The sequence below is a fragment of the Opisthocomus hoazin genome, chromosome 10 (assembly GCF_030867145.1).
Source record: "Opisthocomus hoazin isolate bOpiHoa1 chromosome 10, bOpiHoa1.hap1, whole genome shotgun sequence".
In the NCBI taxonomy this organism is placed as follows: Eukaryota; Metazoa; Chordata; class Aves; order Opisthocomiformes; family Opisthocomidae; genus Opisthocomus; species Opisthocomus hoazin.
In genome coordinates, this window is record NC_134423.1 from 10,536,775 (window position 1) to 10,551,044 (window position 14,270).

At 39.2% G+C, this 14,270-nt stretch overlaps 1 protein-coding gene across 3 annotated transcripts in view; it reads right to left on the reverse strand.

Moving 5' to 3' along the window:
- The window catches only part of CIB2 (calcium and integrin binding family member 2), a 54,581-nt gene that overhangs the window by 34,599 nt on the left and 5,712 nt on the right, over positions 1 to 14,270 (reverse strand). For 2 of the 3 annotated variants that reach the window (XM_009943338.2, XM_075432276.1), the window contains exon 2: positions 2,077 to 2,111. Coding sequence is in view for 2 of the 3 variants with exons in the window: in XM_075432276.1 (XP_075288391.1) it covers positions 2,077 to 2,111 (35 nt within the window). In the remaining variant the exon portion in view is untranslated. Of the gene's footprint in view, positions 1 to 2,076; positions 2,112 to 11,876; positions 12,277 to 14,270 lie in introns of those variants that run through there. The other variant, XM_075432275.1, reaches the window with a different exon arrangement.

A 14,270-nucleotide genomic window follows, 5' to 3' on the forward strand; every position in this document is an offset into this window, starting at 1 on the left:
GCTGTTTTCCAGACTAAAAAAAAGTTTGCCAGTTCAGATTCAGCAGTTTCCCAATTACAGCTTCTGTAGAGATGTTTGATTCCTTACTGCCTTTCTTTCATCAGCATTTTACAGTTCTGAGTCCATCCTCCCCCCACCAATGTTACAGTCTTGCTGTAAAATTGGTCACATTTTATGCTATATTCTTTAAATTGGACATGTACATGTTTTAGGCTTCCTATTTGTTCACAAATTTTTCTCTAGAAGTATTTTAGGTGTACAAGTACCAGAATCAGCCACTTTTCTTCTTGCAGTGCAAATCACTGACTCTTTCAGGCTAATTCCAGTATTTCCTTAGAGATTATCCCAAAGGAGAAAAAGAAATTGCTCCTAAGAGCAAGATGACGTAGTATCACAGTTTACAAATCACTTTCCCTGGAAGGGTCCACATTTGCTGATTAGACCGAGTATTCAAAGCAACAAAACAAACCTTAACTTAAGTAAAATGTAAAATCCTTAATTAATAATTATTTCTCTCACAGGAACACAGTACAAATCCAAGCAATTCACTGTTTATATAGCTTTTGATAATTTTGAGTTTAAAGGGGATTTTAGAAATATAAAGCAATTTTTTCCATTTATCCTATCCAAACAAATTTATTTCAGAGGTTGTGTATCAAGGTAGCCCATTTTTATTTAAGGTGTACAATTTTTTTGTAGGGTACCTGAAACACAGAATGACACCTCTTTATAGCTAATAACTATGCACCATTCCTAGTTCGCAGCCGAGGAATGCTTTGCTAAAGCAGTTACATCCATGCTATGGTAATTCACTTTTGGGCAGCCTTGACTCAGTTTGAGGACACCAGTATCTGTCGGAGCCATCCTGCATTAAGCTTCGCTTATCTTTGGGCCAGCTATCACTTACTCACTGCACACATAGTCTAACTCATTCAGCCACACCACCATGCATCACGAAAATGTACTATAACAATGCGACTAAATCTTAAACCATAACAATTGTGTAAGAGGAACCTGGACCAAATGAAATCCTGGCTTAGGTGGGGGTATTGCAACATTCCTGCTGCACAGGGGTCCCAGAGATGTCGTGCACTGCTGAGGAGCGAGTGATTCATTCCTCTGGGAGTAATGAGAACAAGGCATGCAAGAAATCAGCTGCAATACCACCTCTATTCTTCCAGCAAAATAAATACAGCATCTCACTCAAAGCCATGCCATTAATTTTTGCCTTGACAGAGTCACTGAGCATCAATCTTACTGAGGTGCACGGCAACAGAGCAAAGGCAAAGAACATTCCCCTCAGAGGCTATGCCTAGTTTTGATCTCAAAGCAGTTCCCAATGGTTATGAAAACAAAGGCTGCTCATGTCTGAGAAGCTATTCAAATTTGAAAATCGTGAAGCATTATGAGCTCCTAGGTCTACATACATATAATAGATTTAGTCTCACTCCCTAATGGGGCAAAAATCCTCAGGAAAAAACACAGGTATATTGACAGGACAAGATCTGTGTCACACTTTTACAGATCCTCAGTCTGAATGGTTAGAAGATTGAGACTCCATGGCAGGATCCAGGGCAAGAAGTCAGCACACAGGCAGAAATTACTTCAGTTTGGCTCACTCCATCACTACTAAAAAAACCCCAAGTCACTGCAAACAGTGATCCCCATCTTTGTGGCCTTCTGTGGGGAAAGTTTGTTCAGAAACAAACATTCTCAGCACTCTGCAGTTTAAGTTCCACCAGCTTTCCCCACACTGAAGTCCATACCAAAACCTGTACTGACTGAAGGATGTGCCCTTGTTGGTATAACTAGCAGAAAAGCAGCAAATTCCTTGCATAAAAAGTCACTGTCTCTCCACTGCTTAAGCCTGGAAAAGCCTATGATATTGACATTAAGCTAATCACCATGTAGTTTCCTTATACACATTTACATAGTATAAGTGTATCTTGAGGACAGTCCTACACTCATTCATGCATGCAAAGTAACTAGCTTTATCTAGTTTCCTCACAAGTCAGAAAAAAGATGTAGTCCGTTCTATATGAATCATGAAGGAGAAATCTAATACAATTTACTTACCGAAGAATTTCTTTCCGAGTGAAGAACGTGCAATCCTGTTAAAACACAAAATGTGTTACTGTACTATAGAAATATTGAAAACAATGGCAAAGAGTTATTTTTCAACCTTTTGGAAGGAAACTCAGATCTGGCAGAAAAACATTAAAGATACCATTTGTGTACCATCTGCTTTTAACTCAGAAAGCAATATACACCATAAAATAACCAAAATATCCTAAGAACAGGGCTATCGGTTAAAAAAAATACCGTTAACGTGAAACTTCAGGAGAAAAAACAGCTTGCTGAAATACTTCTCCACTGTGGAATGACCAGACCAGAAACAAAATTAAAATCAAAAAGGTATAGGCCAAAAATATTCAATAAATGGATCTAGAAAGCTATAAATAACAAACAGACAAAGAAAACTACCTTCTAACTGGGAGTATTCCTCTATTAGAGACAAATTATTTAATAATAAAAGTCATGTACTTATTTATTAGCTATTAACTCTCATTGCTAACAATTACTTTGCACTGCGGTCACTTCAGCAAAGGCTGCAAACTCCCATATGTTCGGAACACGGATAAAAGGACAGCAAGCAAACTATTCAGCTTTCCCTGCCGCATCACGGAATTTGAAATAACTTCCTAGAACGGAAAGTAGAGCTGGCTGAACATGAAAGAAGAGCTTACACCCATTCGCTTGTGTTCTGAACGCTCTGTGGTGGGACTGCATTTACACTGGTTTAATTCACTCTTAATGAATATCTGTGTTTTGCCAGGAGAATTCAACCACTTCACAAAAGAACCATAATATGAGCAGTGAAATAGCTTGTATTTCATGTATTTCTGCATCAGTCACAAAACAAGTTATACTTTCAGGTATGTGTGGAACCATAATAATGAGTCCCATCCCATTAACAGAACTATCTCCTAATCCTCACTATCTTACCTAATATATATTTAGGGCAAATCCTGCCCTGCATCCAAAACTAGGTGGCAATGAAATACCGATGATCAGTCTGGAACATTGTTTAGGTTGTAACTTCAGAGAATATGCATGTTCTTCTCTTAGAGCTAGTGGCTGATAAGGGCGTAGACGTAGGGAACAAAAACCAAACCACAAAATTCTTCCTGGTTATCCACCTCCCTCACAGGCCTATGTGATGTGGCAAGAGAATTCAGCTTTTAGTAGTTTTCCTCTTTTAATGTATACGTATTTAAAATCTATCTTTAAATCAGCTAGTGAGAAGATACTCACATCAGACTTGGTAAGCCATAATTCAGAGTACACACAACTAGCGTGACTCCCCCAGCCCCGCTCTTCAGCCAACTAGTGCAAAAGCATTTCTTTCCCAAGCTGAGACTCATTCTGGCTAAATGCCTGCTTCTGCCAAGGAGAGGGGAAAAGCTAACGACCCCAGCTAGCTGAAGCAGTCAGCTTGTCTCCGGTATCCAGGTATGCTAGCAGTCCTGCACGGTATCAATTACTGAGTCTGCCTGCTCTCCTCCATACCAAATGGCAGGAGAAGCAGCTCTTCCCTCCGTGTATTGGGTAGCAGAATAGCGTTATGAGGCACAACGGGAAGCACCTTGGGAGCTGCTGACACGGATTTCACATTGTCTGGAACTGCACAAAGTGAAATAGGAGCCAGCTGATTAAGTCTTCATTAATTCCAGCACATTCAACACTTACAGTCAACTTGTCACTTAAGGATGCTTCATTTACTAACGAAAGGCAAGTGCAATCTCACAAATAATTGCAATGCCCTCAGCAGCAATCATCCTGTAATTATATAGGCTTCAGATAACAGCAGGCACAGTTACTTAACTAGAAAGCTAACAGGGAATTGATATGCAAATAGAGATAAAGATGAATAAGAAAAGTTACCCTTTACCTCCCAGAAATCATGCAAAAATGCCATCAGAAGACACATTAAGAGGTCAGATCACAAACCTTTTTCCCTGAAGGTCCACATAATTTTTTTTTTTTTAATCTGTCACCTCATGTCTTTGACAAACACTACTGTCTGCCCTGTTTTTTTTTAATTAAAATTTTAACTAATATAATCTAAAACCCACTGATACTGAACACCTTTATAACAAAAGTAGTTCCGAGTATCTGCCTGACCACTGTTACTGACTGCAGTATTCCAGTTACTCCTGCCAATTATATGGAACTGCGTCACAGATGAGGGGTGTCAAAAAAATTTAGTGGTTTCACAGACCACTTGCAGGGATCTTCAAGCTACTCAGGGTCAGAGCACCACCAATTAATTGTGACCTGGGCCTACACTTTTGATCCACAGCAAGATCGTGCACACCACTTGAGAAACACTTTACCATTAAGCAACCTGACTGGTCTCAGATGGCAAAAGTAACAGCCATGGCTCCAAGCTGTCCCTGAAAGGAAAGTCCAGCTTCTTTTTCTCAGCTTCTTATTTCTGCCTTTTCCTTAGCGTGGACTCCACACTGATGAGTGGTCTAACTGCATCAGAGAACTCTGAAAGAAGGAACTACCTTGTTTGGAAACTAACCTAGCAAAAACGGATCAATTGCCAGCTTGCACCACCTCCTTTTAGTGGCCTAGAACACACCGTGGGTAGTGCTGGTACAAGAGAGGAAGCTAAGCCAAGTGTCTATGGATGGCAGGAAACAGGTGCAGGACTGCCCTTTTTTTTTTTTCTCTCGATAGCACAGCCCTCAGTTGGATTAAATTCACAATGGAACAAGGGTCTAAATAACAATTACATTTTAGAGTTGCTAGAACTCCAGCAATTTCATTGCAATTTAATTCCAATTTAATTAAAGATTTTTGGCCAAAGAAACACGGAGGTGAATCATCCAATTTTCTTCTAGCTACTTCTTTCATACTGAAAATACACAATGATACACAATGACGGACATTAAATCGTAAACAACATGTTAAATTAACACCCTCATAAGGAAAGGTGAAGTGGGTCCTGGAAAGCATTTTTCATTTATGTATATGATGACATTCACCTTCCTTCAAGCCACAGATACCATGGAACACATTTGCTATTATGTGGACTGTATGCAAGTTTATTACGAACATAGAAAGCAACCTGCCTCTTCTGTCTGGACATGAAGGGCACTGGGAGTTCTACTAGAAAAGCACAAACTAAATACTGAACAAATAAACGTTAGCAGAGTTTTCATAACCCTTAGCAACTCCAGATTTCTGGCAAGAATTTATCCTGAGAAACGCTGTTTTTATTTCTAATGCTACACAATGGCCTGAAAAACCTCTGTTAACAGGAGGCCCCGTGGGTTGCATGCGACTTAGAATAGAGGATTTGCCTTGAAAGGTCATCTACTCCAGTGCCTGAGAAAATACATGCTCCTTTTCTAAGATCAGCTGTCCCACTCAGTTTGTCCTTATGCCCTCAATAATCAAGTTAATTAGAACTCTGACATAAAGGATCATTGCTGGTTTTTTGGAGGTAAGATATCTCTTAAATCTGTAATTATCCACTTAACTTCCTTATGAATAGCAAAGTGAATAAAACAAAGCAAACAGAAAATTTCCCATTGATTTCAACGGGATCATTAGCTTGTATAATGGGACTTGGTTCTCAAATTTGGCATTTAGGTGGCTTAACTGGTTCTTAAAATATTTTGCAGAGAGAAGAGTCAGATAGCTGGTGCATTTAGGTTCCATGGGTGGCTTTGCTCCTGACTAGTAGTGTAACTTTCTGCAAGTCACTCAACAGCGCCTGCAAAGTAGGGTTAATGTCCTCTTAAAATTACTTTATAAAGGAGCAGAATGTACACACTGTTAGAATTTTATTCTTTGATGAATGGTGAATGCAGGTTTAGGACAAAACAGGAACAGACTGAAACATGGTGGTCCACTACCTTTCCCACTAGTCTGTAAGACTTTACTGCAAACTCCTAGAGCAGTTCTGCTTTATGTTTAGTTCTACAGGGATTTGAACAAAAAATAGGAATAGAAGTACCTGTGCTGAGAATGCTGATACTTAGCTTCACGTAAAGTGTACATACACAGCATAACATGAGGTACGGCTCCAGAATCAGACCACATGTAATTTGTTCTGCTGGATATTACCAATACCAGAGCACAGCATGCAGTTGATGAATGGCCACAGAGTCCACTGAATGAAAGATTATCACTTACCACTCTTAGAAGCAAGTATCATTGTGCATAAAGCACAGTTTTAAAATAAAATTAATTTCACATACGTAAGCAAAACAATTCTCTATAGAAAAGAAAACTGGAGAAAGGAACGACAGAATCAATGAATAGTAATGCTCCAGTATGCAAAGCGACTGTGAAACAGTGTTTCTTAAACCCACTAAATGTACATTTCTCCTCTAAGACAATAAATGAATAATTCCACCTTTCATATGTATAGTTTCACAAGGGCAGGTTGATTCTGACCCTGCAACAGCCCCACTGGAAAGTTTTCTATATAGGGAAATAATATAAAACAATCTTAGCACTAGAAAATCACTCCAAATTAGAAAAACAGTCTCAAACAAAAGCCAACAAGCCACAGATAAAGTAAACCAATGACTAACAGGAATTTTGGCAATATCCTCAAGCCAAGACAGATTAGATTCATATAGCTATCTTACTGAGCAGCTTTTAATAAATGAGAATTACGGAATGCTGCCACATTATAAACATTTCAAACAAATTATTTCAGAGGTTTCACTTTTTAAATCACAAATGATCCTTTGTACTGTGCCAAAAGTACACAAAAGGTGTAAGGACATTTAATCAAAACACCATAAAAACATCATCCTATGAACTAGCCAAAAATCTAAGCTGAAAGGGGCTGGATAAAAGCAAATGAATTTTCATATAAGATCTATTATTAAATCTAGTCTCGTAATATTTTACAAATGCAATACTGTTGTTCCAGTTGCCATACAACTAAGACTGATACAGAGTTTGTGCAAGACTAAGCCCTTAAGATACTTATGTATTTTCATCACTGTAAATGTATGAAGAGTTACTGGAAGTCAGTGAGACTAGCACTGGTCGAAGTTGTGTAGCTGTGCAAATACTTTAGTGAATCCAGATTTAAACGCTAAAAAAATCCTGTCAGAGTTAGTGTTTGCATTAATAATAGCATTGGTATATGGACTTTTATCTTAAAAAAATGCTGGTTGCATCAGAATATCAATGGAGATTTTAACATCCAGCCTATCTGTATTTGTAATCATGTATTTTAGAACTACAGCCAGAACAACTACAACACAGAGTATCAGGGGGAAAAATCTACAGCTATAAGAACCAGTTTATATATTTATACAGCAACCTGGGAGTAAAAACAGTTAGACTTTAGCGAGGACTAAGGAAGAAGCAAACTGTCAACAAATGTAATTTTGCTCAGTCTATAGATGCACCAAATGGTAACGTGAAACGAGAATCTGACTAAAGGGTAATTTCACAAAAAACGTGTTCCATTATAATGCTACTTAAATTTGTACATTAAGAGCAAGACTCATCCACACTGAAAAATGCTTTTTACAGAAGATCCTGGAGAACCTGTGATGAATACACTTTCTGTATTCCTGCAAAGGGTTCATTTTCATCAGAGATCCTGCTTAAGTCAAGCACAGCTTTTTAACTCAAAAGATAGCTTGATGACCTAGTTTCAGTTTATAAATGGCATTTCTTGGCAGATCATAATGTAACTTGTTTCACTTGGTTTTGCATACCTCTTGAAATATTGTTAAATCCCACTTGACAAGAATTTTAATAGAAGGAAAAAAGTTAGCTGTGTAATAGACAAATTCTTGTGTAACAGAAGCAAATGGTTATTTCATATTACTATCTCTTCTTGTGATATTGCCTAGACGACAACCAGGATAAACATCAGTTTGTTTTGAGGCTGCATTAAATAACGTAAATAATCCTATTAATTAACAAATACAAAAATAATTGGCTTGCAACAAAGCCAGTAATATCTAACATAAAATATTTGTGCCCTATATTCTCTAGGTTCTATTACAAAAAAAATAGAACCAAATTCGTATTAAATTCAGACCACTTATTCAAGTAACCTTGGAAAAGGCAATGAGATTGACTGAACAGTGAAGTAGTTTGTCCACACCCCAAGCGCAGCTTCTGTGCATTGCCCACTGAATACAATTGTTTAGCAGTGAGAAACGTAGTGCATTGAGGCTAATATACGGCTCTGATAGCCCTTTCTCGTATACATTTCCTATTGCTCCAAGCATTTTTATACAACACTCAAAAAAAACCCCCTAAAATTCCCATTAATTTTCTTTTCTCATTATTAGACATGAGCTCCAAAACCTGTAGACTACTTGTAAAAGCTTAATTTTAAAATATTCTTTGATTACAATGAGAAACACCTTTCTTGGTGATTAATACTTACCTTTTCCCTAGCCAGACCTTGGCTAGATGTTGCATTTTATGTAAAGTAAAAAAACAGCTAAACAAAAAAAAAAATCCACAAAAAAAACCCCAAAAGTCAAGTACTCTTAGGGCACAAGAAGCAGAAACCCGTCGTAGACTTCATTTCCTTGCAAGGCTAACTTTTAAATTCAGGTGAATCTCAATAAGGAAACAAACGTTTGCAAAAGCCTAATTTCCAAAACATCTCACTGAGCCTACAAAAATTTAAAGAGCTGCCAACTAGAACACTATCTTAATAACAGGTGACATGGCAAGGTGTTAGGAGGTTTGCAGCTTCCCAGTGTTTCTTTAATTTGCCTCTACCTATTTCAAATTTTAAAAACTATGACAGGTTTAATATTATCAAGTCCTATTGTGCATCTCTTACAAACAGTTTTAGCTGACCACCCATCACCAGTCTTGATGGAGAATATTTAAAACATTCCTCTATTAAAAACATTGAGGTCATCTTATGGGTCACCAGATTTACAAGTATTTCATTTAAATGTAAAGGTTCTGCTAAAAAGTGACTCTTCAGTATGATAGCTTATATGCAATAAAGTTCATACATGTGCATTTCAGAAAGTTTTAGAAAATCAAATAAGGTTACTTTGTTTAATTAATATCGTATTAATGAGCTGAGATTTATGTATGCTAGCTCTTCAAGCAGGTGATTTTTCTGCAGCTTAATCTTTACTCCTGAAAACCAAAGCCACTTACATATGGTTTTACCATACTATAAGTACATTAGTTTCTCACTTCTCCATCTCATAGTGTCTCCTATGGAACAAGCGCTTAAAACATAATGCATTAAAAATAATACAAGTTTCACTACTAAAATAGCATTCAGGTGCTATAAGCTCAGATCAATTTGTGTTAGACAAAAATAGTGGAAGTTATAACCAGATAATACAATGGCCAGAAATGTATTCAAACAAAGAGATTGTAAGGCTAACCATGAGGAGAGTAAGGCTTTGAACAGTCTTCTGGTAGGAACTGTGGGGAAGTAAAAAAACCATCTATTTTACAAAAAGGACTAAGTCGACTCTTTTGCTTCTGCCATATGGACTCTCTAACCCTGAGTATTATTGTAAGGAGTACAGTACCAACTCACAGACATAAAAATTCACAAGAAGTTGCCTAGCTCTTGTGTGTGGGGGAAAAAAAAAAGGATTAATCAATGATTCATTTTAAAAAAACTGCATTTATATGCAGATGCCCGGCTGTACACTGGGGTACAGATGTGCACAAGAGACTGTTGCAAAGCGGACCCTGGTACGCAGTGTTTTACTTTGGCCCACTGTTCAGAGGACCTGGCAACCCAACTGCTGTTTGAAGAAATGAAAAACCTGCGTTCTAAAAATGATGGAACCATTACCCCATTCTCCCCTTTTCTGTTCTGAAGGAATTCCACAAACGAGAAAAAGGCAGACAAGATGGCAAACTCTCCTCAAACAGCTCTGCTCGTACGGCAGCAGCTGCAAACCCCCCCAGCACACAGAGGGGAGGCAAGAGCTCGCTGTGTGGATGGCTAAAGGCAGCAGTCTGCCCAGGATTTCTGCGTTTCAGAGATCCGAGAGGTACGCAGTAACTAACGGATCAGAGGCAAAGCACCATCACAAAAGGGCTTTATCGGCTTGTTCACAGCATGGGGCTAATATTCCTTCCTGACAAATTCTGGAGGTTAGTTATTGTCCTGAAACTTGTTATTTTATTGTACTTACCATATACAACAAGTGCTATTGCCAGTCAAAAATTATTTAGCACTATACTAATGAACTACAAGTCCGCCTGTAACAGAGAAATCCCATAGGCTGACTCCCTCCACTGGGCCTAACTACTGCCAGGCTTTGAGATCAATTACCCAGCATTATGAAAGGCAGGGGCTGCAAAAGCCATTAGAGAAAGGCAATTTCTGCATGAAGAGTAGTGAATTAGGGATGACATTTCAGCTCTTGCATTTGCCCGTTTATGTCAAGAAGATAACATTAATTACATTTGGATTTTGTTTTGTTTCACTGCGGTTGGGCTCTGTTCTGTGTTCACTTTTGTTGTTAGTAGGAAGCCAGACACTGTGTTTTACAGATCTTTGATTGCCCTCTTGCCTGCCCAGCAGGGATGTGAAAGAGCCTTTCTGGGTCTTAGACTACTCAGTCTAAGACTACTAACTTAGACTAACACATTACAGTGACAGACAGCTAGTGCGGGCGAGATGTGTGACAAAGTGGAAACTAAAGAAGCTCCCTTTTCTCATTTCCTGCAATGACAAGCAAAAGGCCAAGAATTTAGTAGGAGCATTTAATTTTTACTTTGCTTTCAGCATGGGATAACATTGTAAAGCATTTTTGCATATATCCTTAGCCTGAATTTCTATGGCTAAATATCTGCACCTGTGAAAAGTCCCTATCGGCAGTAACTCCAAAGAAAATTAGTATTTAAAATCACGGTTTCTATTTCAAGGGCTTGAGGCAAAGATCCTGAAGGTGAAGTTATTTACTTTTGTGTGCACTGAATCTGTCCCTTCGTTATCACGAGATAAACTAAATGTTAATTTCCTGCGCTGTTAATTCTATGTTCATCCCCTCACGTAAAAGAGCAGAGCAATGCAGCCATCCCTGTCTGCATCTCAAAATAAGTAGTCAGCTGCCTCCTTTTTCAGCACACTTCTATTTGATACACTGCCTCACTGTATTTTCAGAAACTTGTTCAGGATGCCCGCTGTGCAGCCAGCTTCCTGCAATCCGTTTCAGAAAGATTTGCAGTGTGCTGAAATGTGACTGAAAACTGGGAATTATTATTTTTTTACCCCATTAAAAATTCAGCTGATCCAATGTGAAGTAAGTAAATAAGTACCAATAAGCTATTCCTGGACATAAACCACATAGTTCTGTTAAGGTAAGAAACTGCCACCGGGGAGTGGATGCAAGCATAAGGATATCCATTCTGGAATTACAGTAAGAATATTCTATGACATATCCTTAGGAGAAGTGAAATTAGACAAGACCTTTTTTTTTCCGCTCTCCCCTCTGTTGACAGCAAAGGCATCAGGGAGAGAAAAAAAGAGTTTATTGCTACACTTTCTTCTTTACAAAACACTCAAGATTCTACTAAGAACTCCCATTGTCAAGCTAGTCACAGCCTTTATCCTGCCTCCAAGTCCAGACATTGACGATTGGAGTCCTTTTCCCTGTATACAGAGAATTAATTCAACTGAGCATATTCAACAACCCAGCCTTAGAATATTATTACAATTGCTTGAAGGAACAGTAGAATATATGCATGCAGGCTACAAATCAAGTTTTCATTTATGTTTAGAAAAAAACACTCCCCCCACCTCCCACAAAAAAATCCACAAACACATGAGGATTACTCCTTTCCTTCCCCTAATGCCAACTAAGATATCTTACCTGGTAGGCATCTAGCTGTTCATCAGTAAATATCGTTTGCTTATTACCCATCTTAAATGAGGAAGTCTTCCTCTGTGCAAATGCATGCCATTAGAAGTAGCTGGACTCCTCTGTGTTGCAGGCATTTAGAGCATGTAACCTCCGTGAATGTGCTGAAAAAATCCCAAAGCCTGCATTGAACTGGCTTTGACTGCTCCTGTCCAATGAGGAAGGACGCCGTACTGGGAAATCTTTGCAAAGGCTTGCCCTGAGCGTGCCCAGAAGGAAAGCGTTAAAATCGCAGGCAGGTGTTGCCCGAAAACAGTGATGCCATTCCCCCTGTTTTTCCGAGACTTTTCCAAGAGGCTTACAGAGCTCTTATGACATAAGAGCCGAGTGGCCAGCACGAGAAGAAATCAGCTCTCTGCTGCGTGGGAGCCGCACTCGCCCGTTCACTCTGCGACTTGAGGGTGGTCCTGCTCGGCACCTTCGTGTTGGAGAGCAGCTCTGCGTCACCCAACGGCGCTCGGCAGCGCAGTCGTGTTACACACGCAGGGAACAAATCTAGTCACTCGGAAAATGGACTGGCAGAGTGCACGTTTCTGCAGCTGGTCTCCCCACCGAGAACAGCACATCCCAGCCGTGCTTGGATCTGCCCCGGACCGTGCTGCCAGTGTTAAGGGGAGCTGGAGGGAGGCTCGGAGTGTCCAGAGCATCCCACGACCTCGCCAGGGGCCGCGGGGGCTCCCCAGCAAGCCCTGTGTCTACATTGTGGCGATAACCAGCCCTGGCGATCAAGCAGGTGAGCTCACTACCAGAGGTGCCAAACTCCCAGGTACACCAGGGAATGCAAGTGTTCCTTCTCACATTCAATAAATACTAAAAAAAAAAAAAAAAAAAAAAAAAAAAATCAGTAAGATTAAAGTAGTTTAAACAGACATTAATGTGACTCCTTCGGCTCAAGCAAGTACAGCTGGAAAGAAAAAAAAAAAAAATGACAGCCTAAAGCAAAAGATACCACTAGAGGGCTCACAGTGTATTTTAAAGTAATCTAACCTTATTTCTCTATTGCCAGGCAAATTTTAAAAATAGAAGAAATAAAAGAGCACGTAAGAGAGATGCAGGCAATCAAAATGAATAAACTCAAGCAAAATTATCTTATCTAACATCTGCAGAAGGATAAGCTCTTATAACAGCAGTAGAAAGAATGCTGAGTGAAAAGGGATAGGAACAGGGAGGCAAGACCTGTTCTGAGTAAGTTTCTTTGGACTGCTCACTTCCCATTTGTGCACACAGGAACGGGTTTATATATATTTAATAAAATTCCTACTTACAGGTCTGCCAGTGGTCATTATTTCCTCAGCAAGTTAGCATGTTTAATAAAAACACCTAGAGAATTACCTTGTGCTTTTTCCTACAGCTTCTAATGATTCTGACCTGATTACAGCATTGGATAATAGCAGCTCAATTTACCTTGGTGTGTAACAACAAAAAACAAACATTAACAATAATGCTGAAAATAAATGTATTGTACACATAGTAAAAAAATCATATGAAGTGTGTTGGATATGCAGTAAAAACATTCTATGAAGTGCTGAACTGCAGACTGTTCTAAGAGACGACTTACTGAGACGATAACATTTAAAAAAGCAGATTTGATTCACTGCAAGCCAGCACTGCCCTGAGCTACGAAACCACAAGGTATTACCATATACACAAAATAAACCGCTTGGGACGAGAATGTGTTCAACAATGCTTATTAGTGATAAGCAAATATCATAATTTTAACAATGAAAGAAACAGATTCTACCAACAGATTATATCGCACCACAGTTTCAAAACAAGACGGAAGCAGCTACAGCAGTAAGGACAACACAAACTCCGAATGACCTACCATCTGATCCAGAGTGCATCTATTCAAATACCAGACAGCTGAATCGTCTGTTCGCTACATGGCCAAACAGACTGCTGTTTTTCCAGCCGCTAGTGCAGTGGCTTTTTTCTTTTCCTCAAAGTACAGTGGCATCAGATTCTTGCTATGTTCCAAAACATTCTCCATAAGTAAGTCAGAGTGTAAAGATGTAAAAACCCTAAACCTGCAAAATACAGGGTTTCTATTTGTTAAAAGTGCTCTTTCAGCACACTACTTTGAATCAGAAAACTACAATCCAGAAGGGCCCCTTGAGATGAAGGCCTTTCAGTTCTGAAAGTTCTTGCCCTCTTCCAACTCTGAATGAGCTTCATGATTGGCTTCAGCGGTTGTGCATGGAATTAAGCATGTTTCATATCTCTGATCCGGTGCTACTGAAATGCAGGTGCTAGCAGCTGTTCCCAGTCAGAGCAGATCAATAAACAGCCAGGCAATCTGCATGAAACAGCACTTCTTGCACAGCCACCTCATTCAAGCTGCCTTTT